The sequence below is a fragment of the Aythya ferina genome (assembly GCF_964211825.1).
Source record: "Aythya ferina genome assembly, chromosome: 10".
NCBI classification, from domain to species: Eukaryota; Metazoa; Chordata; class Aves; order Anseriformes; family Anatidae; genus Aythya; species Aythya ferina.
The window spans coordinates 16,686,694-16,711,286 of NC_140306.1; the positions used below are offsets into that span (position 1 = coordinate 16,686,694).

At 37.0% G+C, this 24,593-nt stretch overlaps 1 protein-coding gene and 1 long non-coding RNA gene across 3 annotated transcripts in view; one reads left to right on the plus strand and one right to left on the minus strand.

The window, feature by feature from the left end:
* SLC6A11 (solute carrier family 6 member 11) overlaps nucleotides 1-24,593 on the plus strand; it is a 96,911-nt gene that overhangs the window by 29,937 nt on the left and 42,381 nt on the right. For both annotated transcript variants that reach the window (XM_084531513.1, XM_084531514.1), the window contains exon 7: nucleotides 12,130-12,264. In XM_084531513.1, the coding sequence (XP_084387639.1) occupies nucleotides 12,130-12,264 (135 nt within the window). The remainder of the gene's footprint in view (nucleotides 1-12,129; nucleotides 12,265-24,593) is intronic.
* LOC311442359 lies at nucleotides 14,225-19,312 on the minus strand. The gene is made up of 3 exons (XR_014696569.1): nucleotides 19,122-19,312; nucleotides 18,165-18,345; nucleotides 14,225-16,276 (listed from the first exon to the last, which is right to left on the minus strand). It is a non-coding gene; the product is annotated as an uncharacterized lncRNA (long non-coding RNA).

Genomic DNA, 24,593 nt, shown 5'->3' on the forward strand with positions numbered 1-24,593 from the left:
ATTGGCAAGCTGGAATAGTGCTCTTATTTTTGTCTCTGGGTGATCCTCAGTTAAGAGAGGACCCAATCTTACATCTGTTTCATAGCAATGCAACTTCGTTGATGACAGAGTGCCTTCTAAGTTATGGTTGTGCAGAAAGAACTGGTGTATGGAACTTAATCAAGTGAAATAATTGAAAAGTGTACATTTTTCTGTAGGAGACGTGGGCAGAGACACAACTCTGTCAAGCCTAATGCATGAAAGAGAAACGAAACTGAAGGGGGGCTTACAAGTAAGCTGGAGAGGGACTCTTTATCAGGCAGTGCAAGCAATAAGACAAGGGGCGATAGGTTTAAACTGAGAGTAGATTTAGGTTAGACATTAGGAAGAAATTCTTTACCCAGGTAAGGCACTGAAACAGGCTGCCTATAGAAACTGTGGGTGCCGCATCCTTGGAAGTGCCTAAGGCTGGGGCCAGCCTGGATGGTGCTTTGGGCAACCTGGTGTGGTGGGAGGTGTCCCAGCCCATGTCAGGGGGTTGGAACTGGATGGGTTTTAAGGTCTCTTCCAACCCAAGCTATTCTGTGAAGCTGCTATGAATTGTTCTGTGAATTGTTCTATGAATTGTTCTAGAATTAGGATGTTCCTTTCCTGTGAGCTGATTACCAGCAAGACACTCTAAGGAATCTGGTGTGCTCTAAGACCCAAAATTCAGACATGGATTTTTCATACCTTTTACCCATCATTTTTTCCTGCCCTCCCATCAGGAGTTAAGCCTTGCGTGCCAGCAGTTAAGACTCAGTCAGTAGTCCCCTAAGAAAATTTATTTCTCAATAGCAGGCTATATAAAGACCTTAATAGATTCAATGAGGCAGAAAGAAAGAGTAAAAGGACAGAAGGAGAAAGATGTATGGAAGGAAAAGAAAAAAAAAAAAAAAAAAAAGAACTGGGGCCCATTGTAGGAGCCCAGGAAAAGGAACTAGGCAGCAATGATTGTATCTCCTGAAGTGTCTTTTGTTTTAGCCTGAAGTAATAGCAAAGAATAGCCCTTCACGGCGAGGCTTTAACACTCTGTCCAAGACTGATCTCTGTATTCAAAGAGGGAAAGTAGAACATTCATGAGATGCATGCAGAGTTCCTGCTATCCGCCTCCTCTGTGTAAGGTTTTAGAACAGCTACTGAGATTTTTTTTTCACTCTCCTGTGCACTGAGCATTTAAGGACACCTCAGTTTTGTTAGTAAAGAAGATTTTTGTGCTTCTCTGAGAATGGTTTTTGCAAACTTCTGTCTGGCAACTGGGAAAAGTATCAAATAGTAAACCTAAGTAAGAATTGCATCTGTCATTTCATCCCTTACCCAGTTGCACCTCAATGGTGGAGGTCCATTTTTATAGGAATCTTTAATTTGTCTGGTCCTGAGCCCTGGTCCACAGCCCAAGCAAGTCAAAAGTGTGTTTCAGGGCACTGAAGGACAACTCAGGGCACATGCACATGTGAGAACTTTGGGGTAGAGAAATCACCTGATTTGTGAAGCTAACATATGGAGAAAAGTGGTGGGGAGAGGGAGAGGACAGCCTTGATATTTTCAGTGGTGATGCAGTGAAATTTGATGAAAAAGTTAAGGTGAAACCAAAAGGCACAGATTAATGCTGAGGCATCTCTATAGGAGAAATTGATTGGCTAAAGGTAACACATGGATCTGCTCTCTCCATGAAGTTACCAGGCACTTTTAGCTCATAATCAAAAATACATAGATTGAGTCAATTTAAAAAAAAAAAAAAAAAAAAAAAAAAAAAAAGAGAGAGAATGACTTTAGAAATGCTGTAGTTTGGTCATTTGTCCATTGTTTGACTGTTCCTTACATGACTTCTTTGTATTTCTCTATTTACAGAGGAAACCTGCCCCACATAAGTTCTCTTATCCCTTACCAAAAGAAATCAGCAAACAATACATACATAAGTCAAACAGGAGCTAAACTATAAGTTGTTCTGTGTACTTCAGTCACTGTTGATATGACCGTAAGGGCTAAAACTTAATTCTTTCAGATGCATGACACTGCTTATATCTGTGCTTTTGAACTGTTCATTTTATGAAACTGTTTTACAAAGGTAGCTGTACGGTCAACTCTGCCCTAACGTCCTTATGTGCATACAGAAATCCCGATGCTGGAATCCCCTTTGTTGAATCTTGACTTCCATATTTGAAATATTACTTGCACCTTTTCTTCACGAGAACATTCAAGAATAACTCCTTGGTCTTGCAACAAAATAGGGAAGCATTAGAGCTGGTGTACACTTATAGCACCGTCTGTCTTAGTGATGCATCAGTTTTGTATTTCTTCAGCTGAAGTAGAATAGATATGATGCCCTATTCTCATGCAGATGTTTTGTCCTCAGCTAGCAGTGGTCTGTATAGCTTTAAGATTGTCCTATTCCTAGTAAATTACAAAGCAGTTTGTAGATACCCATCTCCATGGCACTACATGTAAAGGTTAGTATTATATAAAATTCCTGTCAGCAGGAAGGCAGTCTCTAGTTTCTGTAGCTAGTACAGGTCAGATTTTCAGCTTTATCTACAATGTAAAGATGTCTTTGTAGTAGAAGTCTTGTTTACAAGGCAGCTCTTGAGAGATTTACAACTTGAATTCTGTATACCACCTCAGTCTCAACTAACATGGATTGAATCCAAACTCCTTCTTAAGAATGGGAAAGCTTGATGAAATAAAATGCTACACGAGCAACAAAGGCAGCTTCAGGCAGCTGCTGGTTGCTACTGAAACACATCCCAGAGAAATGAGTTGGCTGAAATGCACCTGCTATTCATTTTAATCTTTTTTTTTTTTTTTTACAAAAAAAAAAAAAAAAAAGAAAGAGGAAAAAAAAAACCACCACATATCATTCTACTTGATTGTGTCATATGTCGAAAGCATACGGCACTGCTATAGCAGTCTGACATAAAGAATTAACTAGTAAATTTTTTTTGACTTATTTCCTGCAGTTAGAAAATGTGTTTGGTGCTATCTGATAGCTGATAGCAGTTCAGTTTTTTTATTTTTTTTTTTTGCAACTCGGTCTGTATGCTGTTTGTTCCTGGAGTGCCTTATTGAGGTTGGAACCACATTGTGCCACGTTTCAGATGAGCACTGTGAAATGCCTCTGTTCCCTGGAGACCTTGCATTTACCTCACCTAACGGTCAGTCAGAGGTCTCTGCTGAACTGAAGGCATAAAGGGAGAACAGAGAGATCAAACCATTTGCCTAAGATAGAAAAATAAATTGGTAGCAGAAACATAATCTTAAGTCTAAGCCAATGTCTTCATTGTGTGACTCCTCTCATTTTCCTGTGTGTCAGATCAGCTATTAGAATGTGAAGCTCAGCAGAATTAAAATGCAGCATACTGCGTCAGACCAGTGCTCCGCAAGTGGGCCTCAAGGTGATTTAAGGGCTAGATTTAGAGTCTGCAGTAGTAGGGAAGTTACGGTGTAGTAAGCCTCGAAGTACAATATTATAAATGTGACTAACAGCATTGTAATAAAAGTAGTAGTCCTAGGGAGTGGAAACGTGGAGAATTGCAGTTCTGGAGGATAAGAATACTTGTTTAAGTGGCAAAGCTATTTATTATATAGCTGTTACAGTTATACTTAATACACACATAGGATTGCAAATATTTTAGGGTGAATACGTTTCTCAGCAGTCACCATGGTGATAAGGACCAGTATTCCTCAGTGGATGATATGAAATTGTCTGTTATCCTGTGGCTAGACAAACACACGATGAACACAGTATTATCCTGAACTTCCCAATACAAAACTATTTTGTAATTACAAAAATTATGAAAAGAAAGAAGAGAGATGAATGCTATGTATTTTTGCCTGCTTTTTTTTTCTTCTCACTTTTACCAGTATTTACTGCACAGTAAATGCATAATGCAGTAGTACTTTCAGAAAGCACTGTGCAGAATTGACTGATAAATCATTTAGAGATGGCCACTAGCAAAACTACTTGAGTGTTTGAAGGATTGATTAGATTATAAAAAAAAAAAAAAAAAAGGCTCGTGTGACTAGCTTTGGTGCAACATTTCAGAGAATTTTCAAATTCCAATAGTATAATTTCATATTTCTAATATTTGCAATTATTTACAGATTTTTAAGGTAGTCATACATTTATTTGATGGCTCCTCAGATGATGGCTACAGTGCCTGATTCTCTTAGCTACTTCCAAGTTGAGACCTTTGTGCAGGTAGTATGCTCAGATTAAAATACTTGTCTTTACTAAAATTTTGTCTTTACTGGCATCGTCTACTTTTTATGTCAAGCTGAAGCAGGACAAGTTCTAGAGAGGAAACCTCACCTATTAATCCTTTTTGTAGCCCTGGATGGCATTATATCCACTTGTCAGATTGTATGCAGTCTTCTTTTTTCCTTAGTAGTTCTTTGTATTTTATTTATTTTTCCCCAGTGCAAGCTGTTACAAATTTTTGTGGGACAAGAAAATCATCTCCTGTCCTGTTCTGACCTTTGCAACCTTATCTGCTTCACAGGTTAAACATTTTCAGAACGTGTCAGAACTTACTGACTAGAGACTTCAGTGAGAACTGGACAGGCATGTCTAAAATAGCTGAGAAATCAAATCCACCTAGTGCATTATGAGTCCCTCATTTCTGTCTGTCTAAACTTGGTAACAAAACTGGTAATTCAGATGCAAGTAAGGGATAACTCTGACCCCCTGTAAATTCTTTTAATAGGAATGGAATTGTCTTATATCAGGTATTGTCAGAAACCAAGCTCATATTAAAAGCTATTTAAGCAAAATTCAGGTTTCTGTATTTGTAACTAATATACAATAATTAATAGGGCTGGTGTATAAGGGCAGACTGGATGACATTCAGAAGTCTGAAAATCCTGGAAGGTTCTGAAAAGGAACAGCTTTGATTTATAAAAGCTTGAACTTTTTGAAGACCTTTACAAAATGAAAAATAAAAACAACCCTCAGTTGATTAATTAGTCCTAATTTATATTTAAAATTCTTCCTGATTGATTTTTAAAGTTGACTTTTACTTGATTAAATAGCAGTCTTTGATTTTGAGATATTTGTGGCTCTGCAAATTCCCTACTTGATGGGAGCTGTACATAAACACTTTTGCTTGCAGTAATGAGCTTAGTGAAGATACTTCAAGTTTGCTTTCTCAATAGCAGTCTTCCTCTCCCTGCACACCACTGTCAGGCAGGTCTTCCACTTTGTGCACTAGATTGTTAGCAAAACTAATATACAAATATTCTTCTACATGTTCACAGTCACAGTAAACTGGTACTTCATTTGCAATTCAAGTTTTATGATCTCCCATTTGTGACTGAGATAAAATACTCCTTAAATAAAATAAGATAAAAGACAGGATACTTGCACTGACATCTATGAGACCATATCTGTGACAATTTGTTTGGTTTCTAACCAGTCTAACAAATGAATGCTTTGGGGTAGCAATATCTGTTAAAATAAAAAACAAAGTAAAAAATAAAAAAAAAAATATTTGCACTAGACAATATTAAAAATATAAATAAATATAAGGTCTGTATGCCCCCTCAAAGTGACTGACAAGCTTAAAGAGCAATTTCAGAAGAAATAAGACCTATCTTGATTTCATAGATCCTGGCAATCTGGAGAAGAAGAAAAAGAGAAAGAAAAACAGCTGTGTTCATTAATTGGGAAATAATTTGAAGTAACATATTTAGAAAACTTGGTGCTGCTTAAGGAATATTTATGGAGAGAAACAGCTCATCATCTAAGTGAATTGTTCACTTCAGTGGGAATGTGAGCTGCTGCAGTCCATTGTTATTTTCTGTCTTTGGTACTTTTTCATTGTTTTCCAGTGTTCGCTGAAATCCTGGATTGGCCTGGTAGAGGCTCACAGAGCACGAGGGTCGCACTTAGTCAAAACTTTCAGCACCCTATTGCCCTTTTGGAATTTCTGAGTAGGATTATTTATTTTTTGGGGGGCACAGAATATATTGTTGAAATGGAATTTGGGAAGTGCTGGAATGTTCATAAAGTCAGACCCAATTTAAAGAGTAATTTATGCTGAAAAGAAATAGGAAAAAAAAATCACCTTTTTTTGACTTTCAAATGATGCTTAAGAATAATAACTTTGGCTTGTTAAGTGCTTTTTTTTTTTTTTTCAATCAAGAGGGATCTTTTACCTATTCAGTAAAAAGGATAGTAAAACAAAATGCAAAGCAGAATGGTATAGATTTTTTTTTTTTTTGTCTCAATAATTGGAGTTCTCATTTAATTGTAAAGAAAACTGTTTCAGCTTGACTCTGAAACATTTATATATTCATTGCCTTCAGCACCACCTGTCTATAAACAAGGACTTGCACAGCTTTGCTGGATAGGGATTTTTTTTAGTGTCCCAGCCATTAAACTTACTGTGATGTGGCATCAGAAGTATATATCCCTTGCTGGTGTTACTGTGTCGTGATGAATCTTATGCTTCCTGTAATCACTGTGCATTTATCAAAGTTCTTTGGTACCTTTATGAAGCATCCCTTCTTGCACCCTGTTTTCTAGTGCACCATGGGTACCTATTGAGTTTTTCCTCTTTGAAACTTTTCTCAGTTCTCAAATCCAGTTAAATTTTCTTATGTGTTGTTTTTTTGAACTTCTTTTTACTCTTAGTGAAACTGTCTCCACTCACACATGATTCATTGGTAGCTTAGAAGAAATTCTGCATTTTGTAAGCAAACATCTTGCAAAGCAAACAAGGATGGTTCACAAGATTATTCTTGAGCAAATTTCCCTCTGTGGATCAACAAACAAGACACAGCAGATGATGCTGAATAAATCTACAAAACACATAGAGAAAAGAGAAATCAGCTGTTTTGCTGCTTCTATCTCCTTCCCCATTCCCAATCATACACCTTACAAATCCACGCATATGACATTTTGTTGGGTTTTTGGTTTAGTTTCTTTTCTGCATATGAAATTTTAGCTTAAAAACGTAGGCAGATCTATAAAATATATTTTCTCCCTTTTGACATACTGTTACAAAAACTTGTGAATCAGCTGTCATTCTTTTATACCACTTTTCTTGTAAATCCAATTAATGTTGAAAATACCTCTTTTCAGTTGTGATTTGTGTATCCATAGATGCTATACTGTCATATCAGCAAAAGGCTTTTTTTCAAATGCAGTATGGGAAAATTCAGAGTATACTATGGTGATTGTAAAAATAAAATCTTGTGGTGTTATCATTTGCTTTTAATATCTAAGAAGTTAATATTTGCAAAACTGAAAAATTACTAGTGGAGCAGGATGGCTGGGTTAACTGTGGCATATAGGCATTTTTTTTAATGTTGATGAAATTCATGCCCACATAGGTAGACTTGGGCCTTTTCACAAAGGTGCTAGAATTGCCAGACAGTGATAATTATTTTTCTATATTTTTACTGATATGTCATTCTGCATCATCATTGTGAAGCAGGATTAAAATTTTTCTTCTTTCTGTCATTACTCAGGCAGTGAAATTTTGGTTCTCAAATTGTTTCTCTTCACATGGGTGTACTCTGTACTGTGGGTATAATTTTGTCTTCTATTTTTCCTTTTTAGACAATCTTTGTATGTCACTGATATCTGAAGACTGCTCAGCAGTCTTCTCTTGACAAAGTTGGTGGTGTCAGTCTAGTTCTCAGTGTTCAATAAATAAGCTAAACAACTATCCAATAGGTCAAAAACTCTAGACAAAAGTAAAGGATGGGCAGGGTATGGTGTCAGGTCTTATTTTCAATATATTCTGAGTTTAGGCAAATTGCCAGCAATTCTTATGTCGTGTTTATCTTCTAATGGAAAAATAGGGGAATTCAAAGGAAGAGGATTAGCAAGACAGTAAGTTTCTGAAGCATCAAGTAAAATTAAACACTTCTATTCCATTTATAAAATGAATTTATGATGAGGTCTGATCAATACCAGGATATTTATTTAACATCCTGTCACTGAGAGACTCTTTATTAGGGAATGCAGTGATAGTACAAGAGGTAAGAGTTTTAACCGAAAAAAAAAAAAAAAAAAAAGGTAGATTTACATTAGATAAAAGGGAGAAATTCTTCACTAGAAGGGTGGTGAGGCCCTGGCCCAGGCTGCCCAGAGGAGCTGTGGCTGTCCCATCCCTGGCAGCGCCAAAGGCCAGGCTAGATGGGGCTGGGGGCAGCCTGGGCTGGTGGTGGTGGGGGTCCTTGCCCATGACAGGGGGTTGGGACTGGTTGGGCTTTGAGGTCCCTCCCAACCCAAGATTTTCTATGATTCTATGAAAACAAATAGATTCCCGTGTTTGTGTGAAAATCAGATAAAAGCGCTCATGTCCAAACCAGAAATGAATGAGCTCCATGTATCAGTGTTTAATGCTGACATTAATACCCGATATTGCTTTGTTTATTTTTCCAGCTAGCCTATTGCTGTGGCCAAGGCTGTGTAAGACTTGTAACCATTTGAATGTTGAGTTTCATTGGTATCTCACAGATGTGCTGTTATTTTCTTATGTTGTCAGGACAGCGATGAAACTTCCTTAACGTCCAAAAGTTATATTTTGTTCTTGGAATTCTAGTTCAGTTATGGTTTTACTACGAGCCAAACAAAGGATTAAAGTCCACCGCCTCATGTTTTTCACTTATGCTAAGAAGCTGCTGTGATGTAGTGTGTGAATACCGGGCAGACATGTTCTGTAGTAGCTGTAGCCTGAGAAACCTGTTCTTAGGCTTCTAGAGTTGTGGGGCTCAGTAAATTGTATGCAGGGCATCTTCCTTATTCATTCAGAAAAGCACCTTTTTATTGAGGACAAGAAGTTCAACAGTCCCAGTAGCCAAATTTGTATCCACGCGTCTGGTTTATGCTTCTAAAGATGTTTAGGTATGAAAAGATGCAAACTGATAGCTAGTTCATTTCTCAATACCCTCATGGTGCCTTATTCATGAAACCATTGCATAGATACATACCTATCGTTATAACTAAACTTAAATTGCATGTCAGTCTCTTCAGGTTTTACTACTTGAAGTGCTGGTACTTTGGTAGTGCAAGTTCATGGCAGTCAGGAGTACCACAATGCTTTTGAATGTTTACTTTCAGGTTCCTTGGTCCTAATGCACTTTTAGCTAAGCACCTAAGTCTGTTTATGAGCTGTTAGATGTCCTAGCAGGTGCCTCTCTACATAGCTATATATCTAAGTATGTTTGTGGATTTGCCTTTCCATTATATTCTAACAGAACTTGGTAGAAAAACCACCATCCCAGAAATTTTTATTTTGTTTCCAACTGCTTTAATGCTGGCATTGCTCTGATGAGTTTAAAAAAAAGCATTTTGAGCATTGGAATGCAAATTAACATACCAAGCAATTAAAGTCAATTAAAACAGGATGCAGTGTAATTAGAAACAGTTGTGTTCACATTTTATATTCAGAGAGGTTTGATGTGCTGAAAGAAAAGAAAATAATTTCGGAAACTTTTAATGCCTACAGATGTGATGATGATGATAATAATGGCATATGATTTCTAAAATGCCTCGTCCTCCCTCACCTTACGAGCTCTTGAGAAGCATGATAAAATTAGTGCAGTGACAACTGGTACGCTGGACACAATGGAATTAAACGGCTTAACACACAGGGAGACTCAAACACCACCTACAAGTGATGGCCTTCTCTCCCCTTTCTGAGCACAATATGTATGCTCGCTGCAGTCCCAGAGAAACTAATACCCTTGTGAGCTCTATGAGCATTAACACCAACAATGTCTGTTGGCTCAGTAACGGTGTATTTTTTTTGTGCTTTTTTTTGGTATCTCTCTTTTTTTTTTTTTTTTTTTTTTTTTATCTCTTTCATTGTTTTGGATATCTGTATTAGCATTTATTGCCAGAAATACTGAGGCTGTCTTGCTCCCTATCATCTTCCTAGATGGTAACCAGAAAGGAAGGAGAGTCTTCATTCTTCTGAAGCTGACGGACACCTATTCTTATAATAAAAGGTGTTAGATGTTGTGTTTCTAGTACTTGCAATAATGTTAATAGGTATGGAAGGCATTCTGAAAAGAAAGCAGGAAACTGAAGTGTAGCTCTGCAAGCCTGGATGGTTGCTGTGGGATTGTGGACTGTTCAAGGGTAGCTTTACCTGATGTTTCATAGAGATAAGCAGTTTTAGCTCTTCTTCATTGATGTGAGTGAGAAAATACATCCAAAGGCACTTGGGAAGAAATCTGTTTTTACAAAACTGCAATCTGTTTACTAATGTAAAATGTTTCAAGGCAGTGGCAGGATGCTCAAGAGATAGTAGGCTGCAAACTAGTATAGTTAATGAAGCATGATGCAATGAAATGTTACTTTTTAAACTAATAGGCATTCAGGTGCAATACCTTCTGTGTCATTGAATGGATATCTCTACTGACTATTCCCATTATAAACAACTATTGATTTAAATGAGGAAGAAAAATAGCTGTCAAAGAATTAAATATAAAAACATGAAAATTCATTTCTAGCTATGCTGTCCTCTCCACCCAATACAAGACTCAGATCAGAATCATGTCCATTCTGTATTTCTTTTTTACTTCTTAGTAACTCATTATCTGTTTTTATTTGGAACCTCACTGTAGAGATACAACCTCTCTTTGAGACAAGTTCTATTTGTTCTCAGTTAGGTTTGCTTTTCCACTAACAGTCAGTGATAATAGATGGAAACACTGGGATAAAACTGTCTATTTTGCACTGTATTGACCTATGAATTAATCAATTCAGGATTTTGCAACCAATAGGATTATATTGGCTGGCTCAATTTCCTGGGAAAATAATGATTTGTATTTTCAAAATGCTTAAGGTACCTGAAAGGTATGTAGGTACTTAGTTCCTATTCAGGTCAGGAAGAATAAGGTGTTGAATTATAACTTGGGCAGCTAGACACATTCGAAGCTCTGCTGTGTGATTTTAACTTCCCCTTTTTTTATTTTGTATTTGGAATTATGTGCACAGCACTGTCTGAAAATCAAATTTCAGTTAATTTGTCACTGAAAATGTGTTTTTCTTATTATGGGTATGTTCTCTGATGTATATTTTTCATTTAAATAGGCATGAGCCAGTTAATGAACTTCTAAGTTTAAAATGCCTGTATTTGAGAGCTATGCAAGTTATATTTTTTACCGTGTTTTCCCCCACATTCTTACATAATTTTGACTTGTGCAGGGCAGAGATATGTAGAGCATCACTCATTTTAGGATGTTTTCTATCTAGTTTGCACAGGTAGAAGTAGTTACAAAGGCTAACGGAAAATTAAGTTTAAGGTACAGTACTATTAAAAGGGAATATTTGTAGTGACATGGAACCTATTAGCTAAACCATTTTCAATTTTGAATAGTTATATATGGCTCTCAGGTATGTGACAATAGGAGAAATTCTGCTATTTTTTTTTCTTTAGAAAATAGAACTTGCAGGTTTCCAGAAACATTCAGTTGCTCTCCATGTACAAAGTATAATAATTTTTGAAATAATCTCATTTGTGAAAATAGAAATTGCTGGGTTTGAGCACTTAAGAAATCTTGCTTTGTATGATAAAGGTAATATAGCAAATTGCCAGGGGATATACATAGTATTTAACCTTTAGGCTTGATTAAATACTTTTTACTCAAGCATGCACATGCAGACGAAGTAGTTTTATGAGATGCCAGCTTAGTAATTACTAGGTGACTGAGAGTTCACTGCAGATACTGCTATGCAATACGTATAAGATTATGCAACGAATTATCTGTTATGATAATCAGTTTTCTTGTATCAGTGTTTGGAATAGTACATGGTATAGTACATATGTACACTATATACATGTAGTATAGTGGCTAGTTGCCTGTCACAAACCAAGAGTAAATAATATACTTAGAGAACTTCGCAGTCTCTCTATAAAAAAGTGTTGACCTTTCCTTACAAGAAGGTAATATGGCTGGAGGACAAAATTGACCTGTATGAAAACAAGGGCGTCAAAAGCCCCTTTCCCTCCAGAAAATGATTTAATTGTGCTGTTTTTTGTTGTTATTGTTGTTGTTTTTTGTTTGTTTGTTTTAATGTTATAGCAAAATAAAGGATGCTCTTTGTTGCATTTGTAAGAAAATATTTTTCTAATGATTACTTCTTCTTGCTAGGTTGTATATGTAACAGCCACGTTTCCCTATATCATGCTGATGATTCTTCTGATTCGAGGAGTAACATTGCCGGGTGCTTCTGAGGGGATAAAATTCTACTTGTACCCTGACCTTTCTCGACTCTCTGACCCACAGGTAGGATCATGGTCCATGTGTTTATTTTCCTCCCTGACTGTGAAAAACTGCAAGAGTTTCTTGATTTTAAATTCTGAACGTCGATGATTGCTGGATAGTTGTTTATTGTTAGAGATCTGGAATTGTGGATAGGGCTTTAAAACCATCAGTAGTTACAGTTGTTGGAACATATTATTCTTTTAGTAGAGAAATACCCTGGCTGATAAATCAGAATTTTCAGAAGTGCTCTGTTGCAGTGCTTTTTCTGCCACTTCGGGGCAAGAGCATTGCTACTGGTTTCAAAGAGAACAATTTTAATGAAGCCTTAAGCATTTTAGAGTTGTACCTTTCTGTCCTCATTACAAATCAAAATTTTAATGAAGAGTAGTATAGAAATTAGTCATTCAGGTGATCATAGCCTTTGAAGTGGAAGTCTTCATTTTTTTAGTTACTTTCAGAGTAGAGTTGAACATGGAAATACTGGGTTGATTTTTTTTCAGTGACAGATTAGTACAATAAAATAGTTATTATATATCATTCATCTGATATTAAAGAGGGAAAATGACACAAACTCTGTAAGAGCTCTCTATAAGAGCTTGTGAAGTTGCAAATAGCATTTTGTTTATCTAGTTTGACAATGTAAAAGATATTAGACAGTGTTATTCCTAACCCTGTTATAATATTAAATGGATCCTGAGATGGAGATAAAAGAGAAAGTGTGGGAATATTTGTCAAAATTATTATTTTTTTTTAAGTACGCAATTTTGGTTACTGAAAATGTGTTAGCAGAAGTGCTTTTTTGCAGATGACGATACAGGAAACCCTTCAGGTTATTTCTCTGAAGCTTCTAAAACAATTGTTTCATGTAAAGGTCACCTTTAACAATTAATATTTCTAAAAACAAATGAAAAAAAGGATTAGAAAGAAAAGATGTATTTAGAATACAGAAAATTTCAGGTGCAAATTTTATCGTGTTGGCACTTTTGGGCTCCATGGTGTTTCCACCATTTTATGCCAGCATAGATGAGAGGTAAAAAGGGCTGTGGAAATGGAGTTAGATCCCCAGTTATGTGCCATGGCTTTGCAACAGATTAATAGCCTTAATCTTGCTTAGAGGTGTCTACAGTGCACCTGTGAAATTAGCACAGTAACAGGAAAAAAAAACGGTAGGATTCTCTGACATGCTCCCATTTATTTTTTGCAACATAAAATAGGCTCAGGCTCTAGTAAATTCAGCAAGGCAGGTTTCAGATTCAACAAAGCAATTTCAGATGAACCCAATACGTTTTAACTCAGCAGAGACAAGAAATGTGACTGTCATACATGTACCTGAGAGCATGGATGGCATACTTTATGTTCGATTTTAACTAGGGCTTCACTCTGCAGTGTCAAGGTGCTGAAGTGCTGAGTACTCTTTTCTTGTACTGCACCAAGATGGTTCGCCCACCTCTGAAGTCCGTCAACTTAATGAGAGCAGGAGGTGGTCCTGCTGCTTAAATGTCGCTTCCTTCATTTGTCCACTGTTGTGTGTGAGGCCTTTAAACAGGATTTTGCTATGTATGTGGATTTTTCACATGCTACTGTCACCCTTACTTCTGTTCTTCAATGAAGGAGGGCATGCAAGCTTAAGCTACGTTATTGTCGGGTTGTAAGGGGTTTTTATATGCCTATTTACTATACTATTTCCATTTGTAAAGAAATACATTGTTGCCATGACAATTTCCAAAGCATGTAGTATTATTTCAAAGGAGGCTGTGAAGTACAAAGCTCTTAAGACACGTGTGGGTATATCTGTTGGTCCCACACATACAGCTCAGCTGATACCAGAACATCTTTTGGGAAGGCTTAATATTTTGCTTTAACAAGCCAACTCTTTTCCTCCATCTCAATGTGTCTTTGCCCAATGCATTTCCATACTTACAGCATTCAGTATTTTAAAGATTCAGCTCACTTTTGTGGAAAAGAAGCTGAAATAGAATGGGCCACAATAGGGGTTATGAACAATAATAGATAATAATAGAGATTGCTTATTTGTAGTATGGGTGGTGAAATGTTTTTAGAGCATTATTTTTATGTTGAAAAAAAAAAACTTTCACTGAAGTTGAAATGTTTTGTTGAGACTAATCAATTCTGGCAGAATATTTGAAGAAAGATTTCTGACCTATATGTAGGACCTATAGTCACTTTGCAACAAATAGGGAAAGTTTCACTTCTCAATCTTTAAAATAAAACCAAAAAAAAAAAAAAAGGCACAAATCAATTTATTAAAAAAAAAAAAAAAAAAAGTCAAAATGGAATTGCTTCAGCTTTATTGCAACCTTTAATAGTAAAATAGTGATAATGTAACTATACACACACATTTCCATTTTATGGAAAAGTAGAACGTGCTAAAGTTCAAAACCATGAATTTTTGTATCAAAACCATTCCACAAACCTCTTCTGAATTTGTTCTAAAGGTTTTTGCAAAGGAGCAAGTAGAAGTCATCTGAAATAACCTTGATATTTGTGCTTCCAGTTTTCATCTCCACTCTTGTTTGTTTGGATTTGCTCCACAATATCAAAGCAATAATACATGTGTACTACCAGAAGTTGTTTTCCTCTTTAGTTGGAGGTCTGTTTAAATAATGTTCCAAGAAGACTCTGTGTGTCTGTATTAAGATAGCAGTATTTGATCCACGGTGCCAAATATGTTTACTGTGGATTAAATAAATTAAATTTCTCTTCAAGGCTCACTTTAGTTTGAAGTTCTTGAATCTTTTGTCTTTGTGTAATTTGCATTCCATGGTTCATTTTAGCTTTCTAAGCAGCTATTCATCTGTCTTTTCAGTTCCTTTTAGAACACAGCACTTGAAAGCTCTATTTCATTTTTATATTCTGTCTTTTCAGTAGACTAGATCCTCTTGGTCTGAAAATGCCATCTTTTGTCCTACGTGTCTGTAGGGCTCATACCAAACACTTTTCATTATAATTGTGGAGTACTATATTTTAGCTTCAGTAATGCTTTGTTTCACCAGCAGTGAGGTCTCTGTAGCTCCATGTTCAAACTGGCTTGAAATATGTCCCTCTACCTCTGATCTGGAAGATATAGTTGCTGTTCATAGCTTAAATATGGGGTCTTTCCTGAGCTACAACTCACACAAAAGAAGTGTTTTGCAAAGTTAACAGGATTGTTATGCATTTTGTGTGCAAGTGTGACTCAGAATATCGTTCTGGTTGTCTCTCTCAACAGATTCAAGTCACTTAATATGTAATAGTGCTTATGTGTGTGGTATTTACTGCTGAGTGATTACTTTTTTTTTTTTTTTTTTTTTTTGAGAAAAGATTTGATTCCCAATAATGGGATTTTCCTAACACTTATGCACGGAAGAGATTTAAAACTCTTTGTTAGGGAGTAGCAGACATAAGTTTGATGGATCAGGATATAACTATATTGTAAATTTAATCCCTCCTGCAGCAGTGGATTCTTAAAATGAGGAAGGGAATAAAAATAAAGCCTTCTTGTTTATTTTGTGCTTGTATGCTAATAACTGGCTGAGTTACTGCTTTATATTTAAAACAAACAAAACAGCAGATATTGTTTTAATTGAAATATTCTTTATATCTTTTGTAGGTATGAGCATGCCAACATATTTAGGGTTGCGGTCTTCTCTGAATAGTCAGTGCTTACCAAAATCTTGAACAAATCTAATTGCCCTGGCTTTTGGGACTGGATTGCACACCAGAATTCATTTCCATGTGGAAGGAATGCCAGTTGTACTTTATCTCTGATATAAGCTCACATGATAAGCATGATAAATGAATGACAGAGCAAATTACATAAAAGGCACAGGAAAATCTGAGCCATCATGGTTAGGATTGATTTTAAATTTCTCTGATCTTTTATTTGCAGTAGAAAAGTGTGAATGTTGCAGTAAAATTTCTGATGGCAGAAGTATTTCCACAATGCGCCTCTAGTAGCTGTGTGAGTTCAGCTGTTAGGTAGCTGTGACTGTATTCTTGCATGCCCCTCTACTTTCTGATGTCTGCGTCTTCTCTGAAAGACAGAGACAAAAGATAAAAATAGGTGATTTTTTTAAAAAAAAAAGTTGTCTTCAGAGAGGACCTCTAGTACTTTGGTTGTGTCCTTGTTCCAGTTACACTTAATTTCGTCATGACAGGAGACCACGTTATCGGGAAAAATGATATTGTATGGGGAATTAGGATTAGAAAGAAAGGAAGAGGACAGTGACATGTTAGAATAAAAGAAATAGTTTGACAAGTTTGCCTGCAATAAAAACACTGACTTAAAAAAAAAAAAAAAAAAAAAAAGTCTAACATTCAGCATGATTTTATCTTTAAATTTTTAATTGATATATTCTTTTTTGAAATAATGTTTGAAATTATTTATCTTTAAATAAATCTAAGTAGTCTAAAATAAGTTTTCCCCCCACCCCCCAATGGTCTTATACATCTAATGAACAATTCCACATTACTTTCCACCTCATAAACCCCAAGAAATAAATTGTTATCAAGTGTGTAATGACAGAATAACAAGGCTTGGATGAGACCTCCCGAGGCTGCCTAGGCCAGTGCTGTGCCCAAAGCAGGGAAAATCTGATAAGGTTACTCAGGGTATGGTCTGGGTGAGTTTTGAACTCAGTGGACAGAAATTTCACAACTTATTCCAGTGTTTGAGCACCTTCTTGGTGACTTTTTTTCTTTTAATCAGAATTTTCTTTTAAACATAATTTTCCATGTTTCAACTTAATGCCTAGTGCCTGTTGTCCTGCGTCTGTGCTCTTACTCGGTTTCTCAAGAGTTTGACTCTTGTCTGGTTTTCTTCCATGCAGCAAGGGAACAGAGCAACCAGATTTCTTAGTTTTATCTTTCTGAGTCTGGGCAAATCCAGTTTTTGTCATCTGTAATGTTCTCCAATTCCCTTAACTATGTTGCTGGCCATCCACTGAACTTGTTCTTCTACTAGGAAGTTGTTACAGTACTCCACATTGTCACGAGTGCCAAATAGAGGGGATGCATCACTTCCCTCAGCCTGTTGTATAGACTTTTGCTAATACAGGACAGGATGCAATTGAATTTGTTGGATGAAGGCACCCTGCTGACTCATGTCTGACCTGTTCTTCTTCAGGAGCCCAGTTTTTGAGCCAGTTTGTGCCCAGTCTATGTGGCTGCATGGGGTGATTTTGTCCCAGGTGAAGGACTTTGCATTTGCTTTTTTGTATTTCATAAGGCTGATCTCACCTATTTTTCCAGATTTTTGATATCTCTCTGAATCCAGCCTTCCCTGCCAGGCCATAGATCACTCTCCCCAGTTTAACATCATCCACCAATCTGCTGAAAGAGCACTCTATCCTGTCACCCACACTGTTAACAAGACAAAATGTTAAATAGCATTATCTCCTGCACTGGTCACTCACTGGCATCACTAATAACAGCCAACCAGTTGCACTTTGCATCATGATTCTTTGATCTGGCAGTCCAGCCAGTTATCCAATCAATTTGAAAAAGACTTCCAAGAGGACTTTTTCCATAACTTTCCTTGGCACTGAGGTTTGGTTGACTGGATTGTACCTCACTGGATCTTCTTTCCTGCCCTCTTGAAATTGAGTAAAAAGCTTGTATTTTTCCAGGCATCAAGAACTTCCTCCAATTGTTATGACCTTTCAAAGATAAGAGAAAGCATCCTTGAGATGATGCCCTTTGTACTTTCGGATGCATCTTGTTGAGTTCTATGGACCTTGTATGTCCACTTTCTCACTCTAGAATAAACACCGTAGTCATGCTGGTATTTTATTTTTTAGGTAAATATCTCTAGCTGACATTAGAGCAAATAGCTACAGCTGTTATATGCATATGTTATATGTTCATAAGCATGCAAAATGGTCTAAAATATTCTAGTGTACCACAACATGAATGCATAGGACCTCTTGGACCTGTAGGAGCAAGTCCAGATGAAGCCACAAAGCTGGAGCACCTCTCATGCGAAGCCAGGCTGAGGGAGTTGGGGTTGTTCAGCATGGAGAAGCCTCTGGCAAGCCCTTACAGCGGCCTTCTGGTACCGAAAGAGGGCTGCAGGAAAGTTGGGGAGGGACTCCTTGGCAGGGGCTGTAGGGACAGGACAAGGGGTAACAGTTTGAAACTAAGAGAGGCTGGATTTAGATCAGATATAAGAAATTCTTCCTCAGAGGGCGGTGAGGCCCTGGCCCAGGCTGCCCAGAGGAGCTGTGGCTGCCCCATCCCTGGCAGTGCCCAAGGCCAGGCTGGATGGGGCTGGGGGCAGCCTGGGCTGGGAGCAGGGGTCCCTGCCCTTGGCAGTGGGTTGGGACTGGGTGTGCTTTAAGGTTCCTTCCAACCCAAGCTGTTCTATGATTCTATTATAGCAATGAACCAGAAAAAATAAATAAATAAACAAACACCTTTAAACTAGATAAGGCTCATAGCACAAAGATGACTCTTTCTTACGTTGCCCTCTGTCTCATAAACTTCTTTGTTAACCTGTATTTTCCTATGTGGCCATTTTCATGCTCTGTGTTTACAGAGAAAAAATAATGTTTTAGTATATTCGATATAAGTTGTAGAGAAAATGCATTTTTTCAGTAGGAATGCACTTAGAATAAATAAAATATTATTTTTGCCCCCCAAATTGCAGTTTACATAGGTTTCTTTTCCTAGCTATTAATTTTTGAGCGTATAATTGCAACTATAGTTTTTTTAAAAATATGCAAATCACCAAAAATGTTAACAACTCCTATATTTAATTAATCTAATTAGACTACACACAAAATGCGAGTGAGAGAGCTCTGAGAATACTATCTAGGTGTATAGGTAATATTTCATTAATTTCTGTTCTATTCAGCCTGGAAAAATACTTAAGAACTTACCTTTCCATAACTTTTGATTTCCATTGTTTAAAAATGCAGAATTTGAAGCAGTTAGAGCTGCAGCAGTAATGCCAGTCTGATTCTTTACCACGATCTCTCTTTAGCAGAAATAAAAATAACCCCGATTAATTCCCCGCTAATTCGTGCAGCCTTGCAACTCTCACAATCGCATCGCCATCTTGAGGCCAAATGAAGCCTATGTTTTCAAAGGCAGAATTAAAACAACTCAGCTTTAAAGGCGGGGGCAACTGTTTCACCTAAACAGAGGTCTAAGGCTGCTTTTTTTTTTTTTTTTTTTTTAATGTTTGTTTTTTAAACAAAACTGTAGAAGAAATAGTGATTTCATTTTCGTGTACTTTCATGCTCTGAAAACCAAGGAACCTGTATGGATTGCTGAGCAGTGGATTTCAGAACTGCATTGTAGCTGTGTAAGCATACTAATATTTAGAACTGAAACAAAAAATTTCCATTTGTTGGCACTGAAATTATGTCTAACTAATGGGTAAGTTCTTGATGCTTTTATCTGTTTGAAGTGTGACAAGTGAAAGTGAGAAACCTGCAATCTAGTAAAAAATATGCTTGACACAATACGTTCAGTAGAGTGTGGTCAGCCTAGTTTTAAGAATGGTACTTAGAAAAAAAGGTTCACAGACAGATCACCTGTCCTAAATGTTCCCAGCCTTTTAAACCACTAAGTCTAGTAATATCTTCAGCCATTTGCTGTGTTTTTCTTTGTTACAGGGGGCTTGTGCAGCTTTTTTTTTTTTTTTTTTTTCCTCTCTCCTCAGAGAGATAGCTGGGAAGAAATGGTAGTAAGGAGAAGAGGAGGATGTCCAGTTCCTATCACAGTCATGACATTCTCTTAACAACTATGGGATTTACTTTATTTTCCTGCCACTTTCTTCCCATCCTCTGGTTTGCTTCATTAGGCATTCACTTTCTGAACGTGGTAGTTATGATACGCACAGCTGTGAGCTGTAGTAAATGTAAAAAAGAGGAATGAAATTCCGGAAGTTTGTACAAGCCTATAGGTATGAAAATCCTTAGATAAATTTACTATGTATACAACTCCAACCCTGATGTGTGTTTTTGAGCAAACAACCTTTGTTTATTTGATATGAAATTTAAATTTCAAACCAATCTTTTTATGAAAGGAAAAAATAAAAAGATATTGCTGCAGTTGTGAGGCTTTCATGTTCCTGTTAAGTAATAAACACCTCCCCCAAGTTTTTAAATTGAAACTTTAAGAAGAATTGATTCTTCTCAACCAAAGTCTGCTGTTTGCACATTATAAATATAATTACAAATAAATTAGATTTTAAAATGTAACATAAGCAGAGGACATAAGCTGGTATGATGTTCAGAAACATTTTGTCCTACAATGCAGTTTATAATCTGTGTAATGAAAAACTATTTCATTTTACTATGTTCTTTGGCCTTTGCCTACAAATCATTTATGTGGTTTTAAAGAATAGCAAGACTAACAAATCGCTATAATGCAGCATTCTTGCTGAAAGAACAGAGATGTTTAGCTAAGCCATAAATCACTCCTGGGAGTCTATTCCCAGTTGCTCCAAAGAAGGGCTGAAGGCAAGCCTGGGAGCACGTTTCATTTCCCCTGACGAAAGACATGTCTTGCAGTCCACCTGCACTGCAGCAATTGGGCACATACATTTCAAAATGCACAGGGAGAATACACTCAGGGTCTTCTCCTTTGACAAAATAATTGCCCTCTGCAGGGCATATGGAACAGCTTGTTATTCACACACAAGTCACTACATTGTGCAAAGATGGTAGATATATCGAAGTATGTGGTGGGAAAGGCAAAATCTAACTTGGATAAATCATTGCTAACTGTTGGTGTAAATAAGTGACTGGGATCTAGCTTCATGCCTCAATATACAGCTCTGTTTTTTCAACAGCGTAATACTGTGACTATAATTTTGTGTGTAGCAAATGGGGTTTCAGAAGTCCAGCTATGGCTTTGCAGAGTTATTTCAAGCTCTGAGCAACCAGTTTGTCTCCTTCCCCCCCACAGTTCTTCCTTGTGTTTCTTGCTGTTGCTCCAGAAGCAACAGCAAGCTGAGCAGGCAACAGCAGGTTTTGGCAGTTTGGAGAGACTTGTTGAAAGAATGGGGTCATTTTGTAATTTCCCTAGGGCCTCTAGGCCACCTGGAACCTCTCCCAGCTATCCCTGCAGCCCCTTAGCAACCTTGGCAGGGGAGACATCATCCGTCTTTCAGGGAAGCTCAAACTGCACTTTTGTATTAGACCTCATGGCTAGTGGGATATGCCACTGGAGGGAGACAGGATCCACACGTTAGCTCGCTCAGTGTGTTATCATAACAGAAATTTTCAGTTTATGATGATGGCACCCCAAAAAAAACCTAGACAAACCCAAAGAGCTATTTTGCACTTAAGTTAATGTACATTCTCAGGAACACTGAAAGAACTGCTAATGCTATCAATGAGTGCAGCCTGGCAGCTGCTCTGGAAGTCAAGTCCCACAGCAAGAGAAAAGCTATTGGTAAAATTTAATTTGTTACAGGAGAACTTAAAAATTGGTACAAAAATATGGAATGAGGTATGGATGGTAATAAGGGAATTGTAACAAGGGACCTTGTGCACGGTGAGGATAATCTGTAAGGGAAGCAAATAAAGATTTTTGCACCATCTCTGGGACAGCTACCAGTGGGTATATGATGCCATATAAAGAGAGGCACTAGAAATATTCAACTATTCAAAAAATTGCAACAAGATGTTTGGTTAATCCTTGAAGACACATTCCAGAAGAATGAGTGGAAAAGGAGAAAAAGACCACTGTATCAGTGGAATGACTTTCAACTTGCAGAAAAAATGTCATTTACTGATTTAAAAAAAAAAAAAAAAAAAAAAATTGCCCTTAAACATTATTCTTTCAAGAGAAGTACAATGTGTACTTTCTCATCCCCTATACATTTCTGAGATTCTTTTTTATCTCCATCCTAGAACAGGAAAAAAAGTTGAACTCTCAGCACAATCCAACAAAGAAAAGGCTGGGCAAGGTCCTGCAGGCCTGAGAAATAGTAATGGCAGACGTATTGCGTGCACCCACAAACTGTCACTGCAGAGGCACCATGCTCTAAGGGTTGACCATGACCCTGGAAAGGTCTGTAACTAAGGTTTACACTATAAGGAGCTGGGTTTCACATGCATTTTTCCTCAGCAGTGTCCTAGATGAGATTGGTACTGCGGTTCACCTCTGCAGGTATTCTCTGAATTAATAGAAATACAAAGTGGGGTGGAAGGCAGAAAGGAAAGAACAGAAAAGATACCTTTCCCCAGGTCAATACCTAATGGTTGGGGACCGCGCTGAGCTGTGGGGCTCTGTATGGCCATGGCTACATGTGCATCCTACAACTAGATATGTTTTGCTGCTGCTCTTCCCTCTTCCCACCATGCTTTTCCAAGAGCACGTAGTTTGCATGACACTTGTGCTTACATGTGCAGTTTATTTGCAAGGGCATTGCAGGAAAGATGAAAAGAAGTGGCAGAGAAAAGGCAAAGAGAGGGAAGGTGAGAGACAGCCGATGCCAGCTGCTGGCACGTTGCCTGAGTGCATGTGGGAAAATGAGCTGCTTCTCCAATTGTGATTGTCACCAGCTGCCAGGCAGCTCACAGCAAGGGTCCAGATCCAGGAGAGCAAATTGGAAAAATGAGGAGATGTGTACGTTTGCAGCTGTGGCTTTCTGATGCTCTCTACTCCAAATATCTATGCAAAATTTCTGATTATTCTTTCCTTACAGATAAAGCAATTCCTCTTTGTATTAGTATTGTTTTCATGTAGGCCATTGAAGCAGTGTTGGTTGTCAACTATAAAGTAGTATATGACTAAGTATTGCATAATTGCTTCTTCCCTATGCATTTTAAAGTGTTTATATATGTATATAAATGCTGTTTTTTATATAATAAAATATAAAATAAAATATATAAATTTCCCATGAAGATAAATGACAGGATGGGATGGTCAGCATGTCTTCTTGAAGTTAGTATGACTTCAGACTTGTGACGCATTTCATAACTTGGAGACACTCTTCAAATTATTTTCTATGAAGTAAGTCTCTTAAGACATACATTTATTCCCGTGTTAAATGACAGAACATTTTGTAGTATAGGAAGTCCTGCAAAGCTCACTAATATTTTTAAACAGATCTTCGTTAACTGTGTGTGTGTAGATTGCTGTATGTTACCATATTTTCCCATATGGGTGTTTTTAGTCATCTGCTTTAAACAGGGAGGCTCAGATAAACTGTGAATTCTGTGGCTATTTGCACTAAAATGCTGGCTGCAAATATATTGTATTCCTTCAGAAGAACAGAGGCAATGATGTGTTTTATTACTCGAGTGCCAACCAAACACTACTACTACAGTTTAGGACTGTAAATAAGGACAGGAAAGAAAGCATTTGCTTATCACAGAGGCAATAAATGCATTGTGTAAATTTGTTACAAACTTGGCAGGAAATCATCAGATGTTGATGCAGTTTGGGATAAAAGTTCACCGATCTTTCATTTGTTTGTTTATTTTCAACCCATGTGAACCTTTCAGAGAACATTTGAATCAAGAAAGCACAGCTGAGTTTATCTGGAATGAGAGACAGAATCTGGTTCCTGGTGATTTTGTACTTCAGCCTGTGTTCACATATTGGTAACTTGGCAGAGTAAATCACAAAATATTTCACACAGACCAGAACTTTAAGAGAGTTTTTACTTTAAAGAAGTATTTTCATTAAGTCTTTTTGCTCTCGTTACATTTTGAAATAAAATCTTGTTTAGGAATTAAAAATCATATTCTTTATTTAAAATAGAGAAATAATATTTGAATTCTCAAAATAAACTTTCAAACTTTGACCAGATTCTTTTAATATTTGACATAATGTACAAATAATATGAATTAAATCTTCATTCTTCTGCAGAATTTAATATTTGATCAAAAAAGATCAACACCTTCAACAGCTCCCTGAATGTGAGCTTTAAGAAACATGGATCCTGAATACAAATTCTCAACTGCATTTTTTTATTCTAGTGCTTTATTTTTTGTTTTTTTTTTTTTTTTTTTTTAATTGAACTTTGTTTTAATAAAAAAATTTCTGCCAATTCTGTGTTGTAAGCAAAAGATTTTTCATTGCCCAGTTCTCTTAAAAAAAAAAAAAAAAAAAAAAAAAAGAGATTTTGATGAATGTTGAGTGGCTTGTTTACTAAAATACTGCAGTTGGGTATACAGTTCCTGCTGTCACTCTACACACAACTCATGCTTTTAAAACACTCTAAATCCATCTGTGTAAAATAATAAAACAACATGGTGACTCTGAGGGACGTGCATGAAATGGTGTAGTGAGAGCAGGCACTTTCCCAGCCTGGAGGTCTAGATGCAGTTTATCCATCCGTGAAGGTGAGCAGAACATCAGTGGTAAACGATTGCAGCAGTTAACTC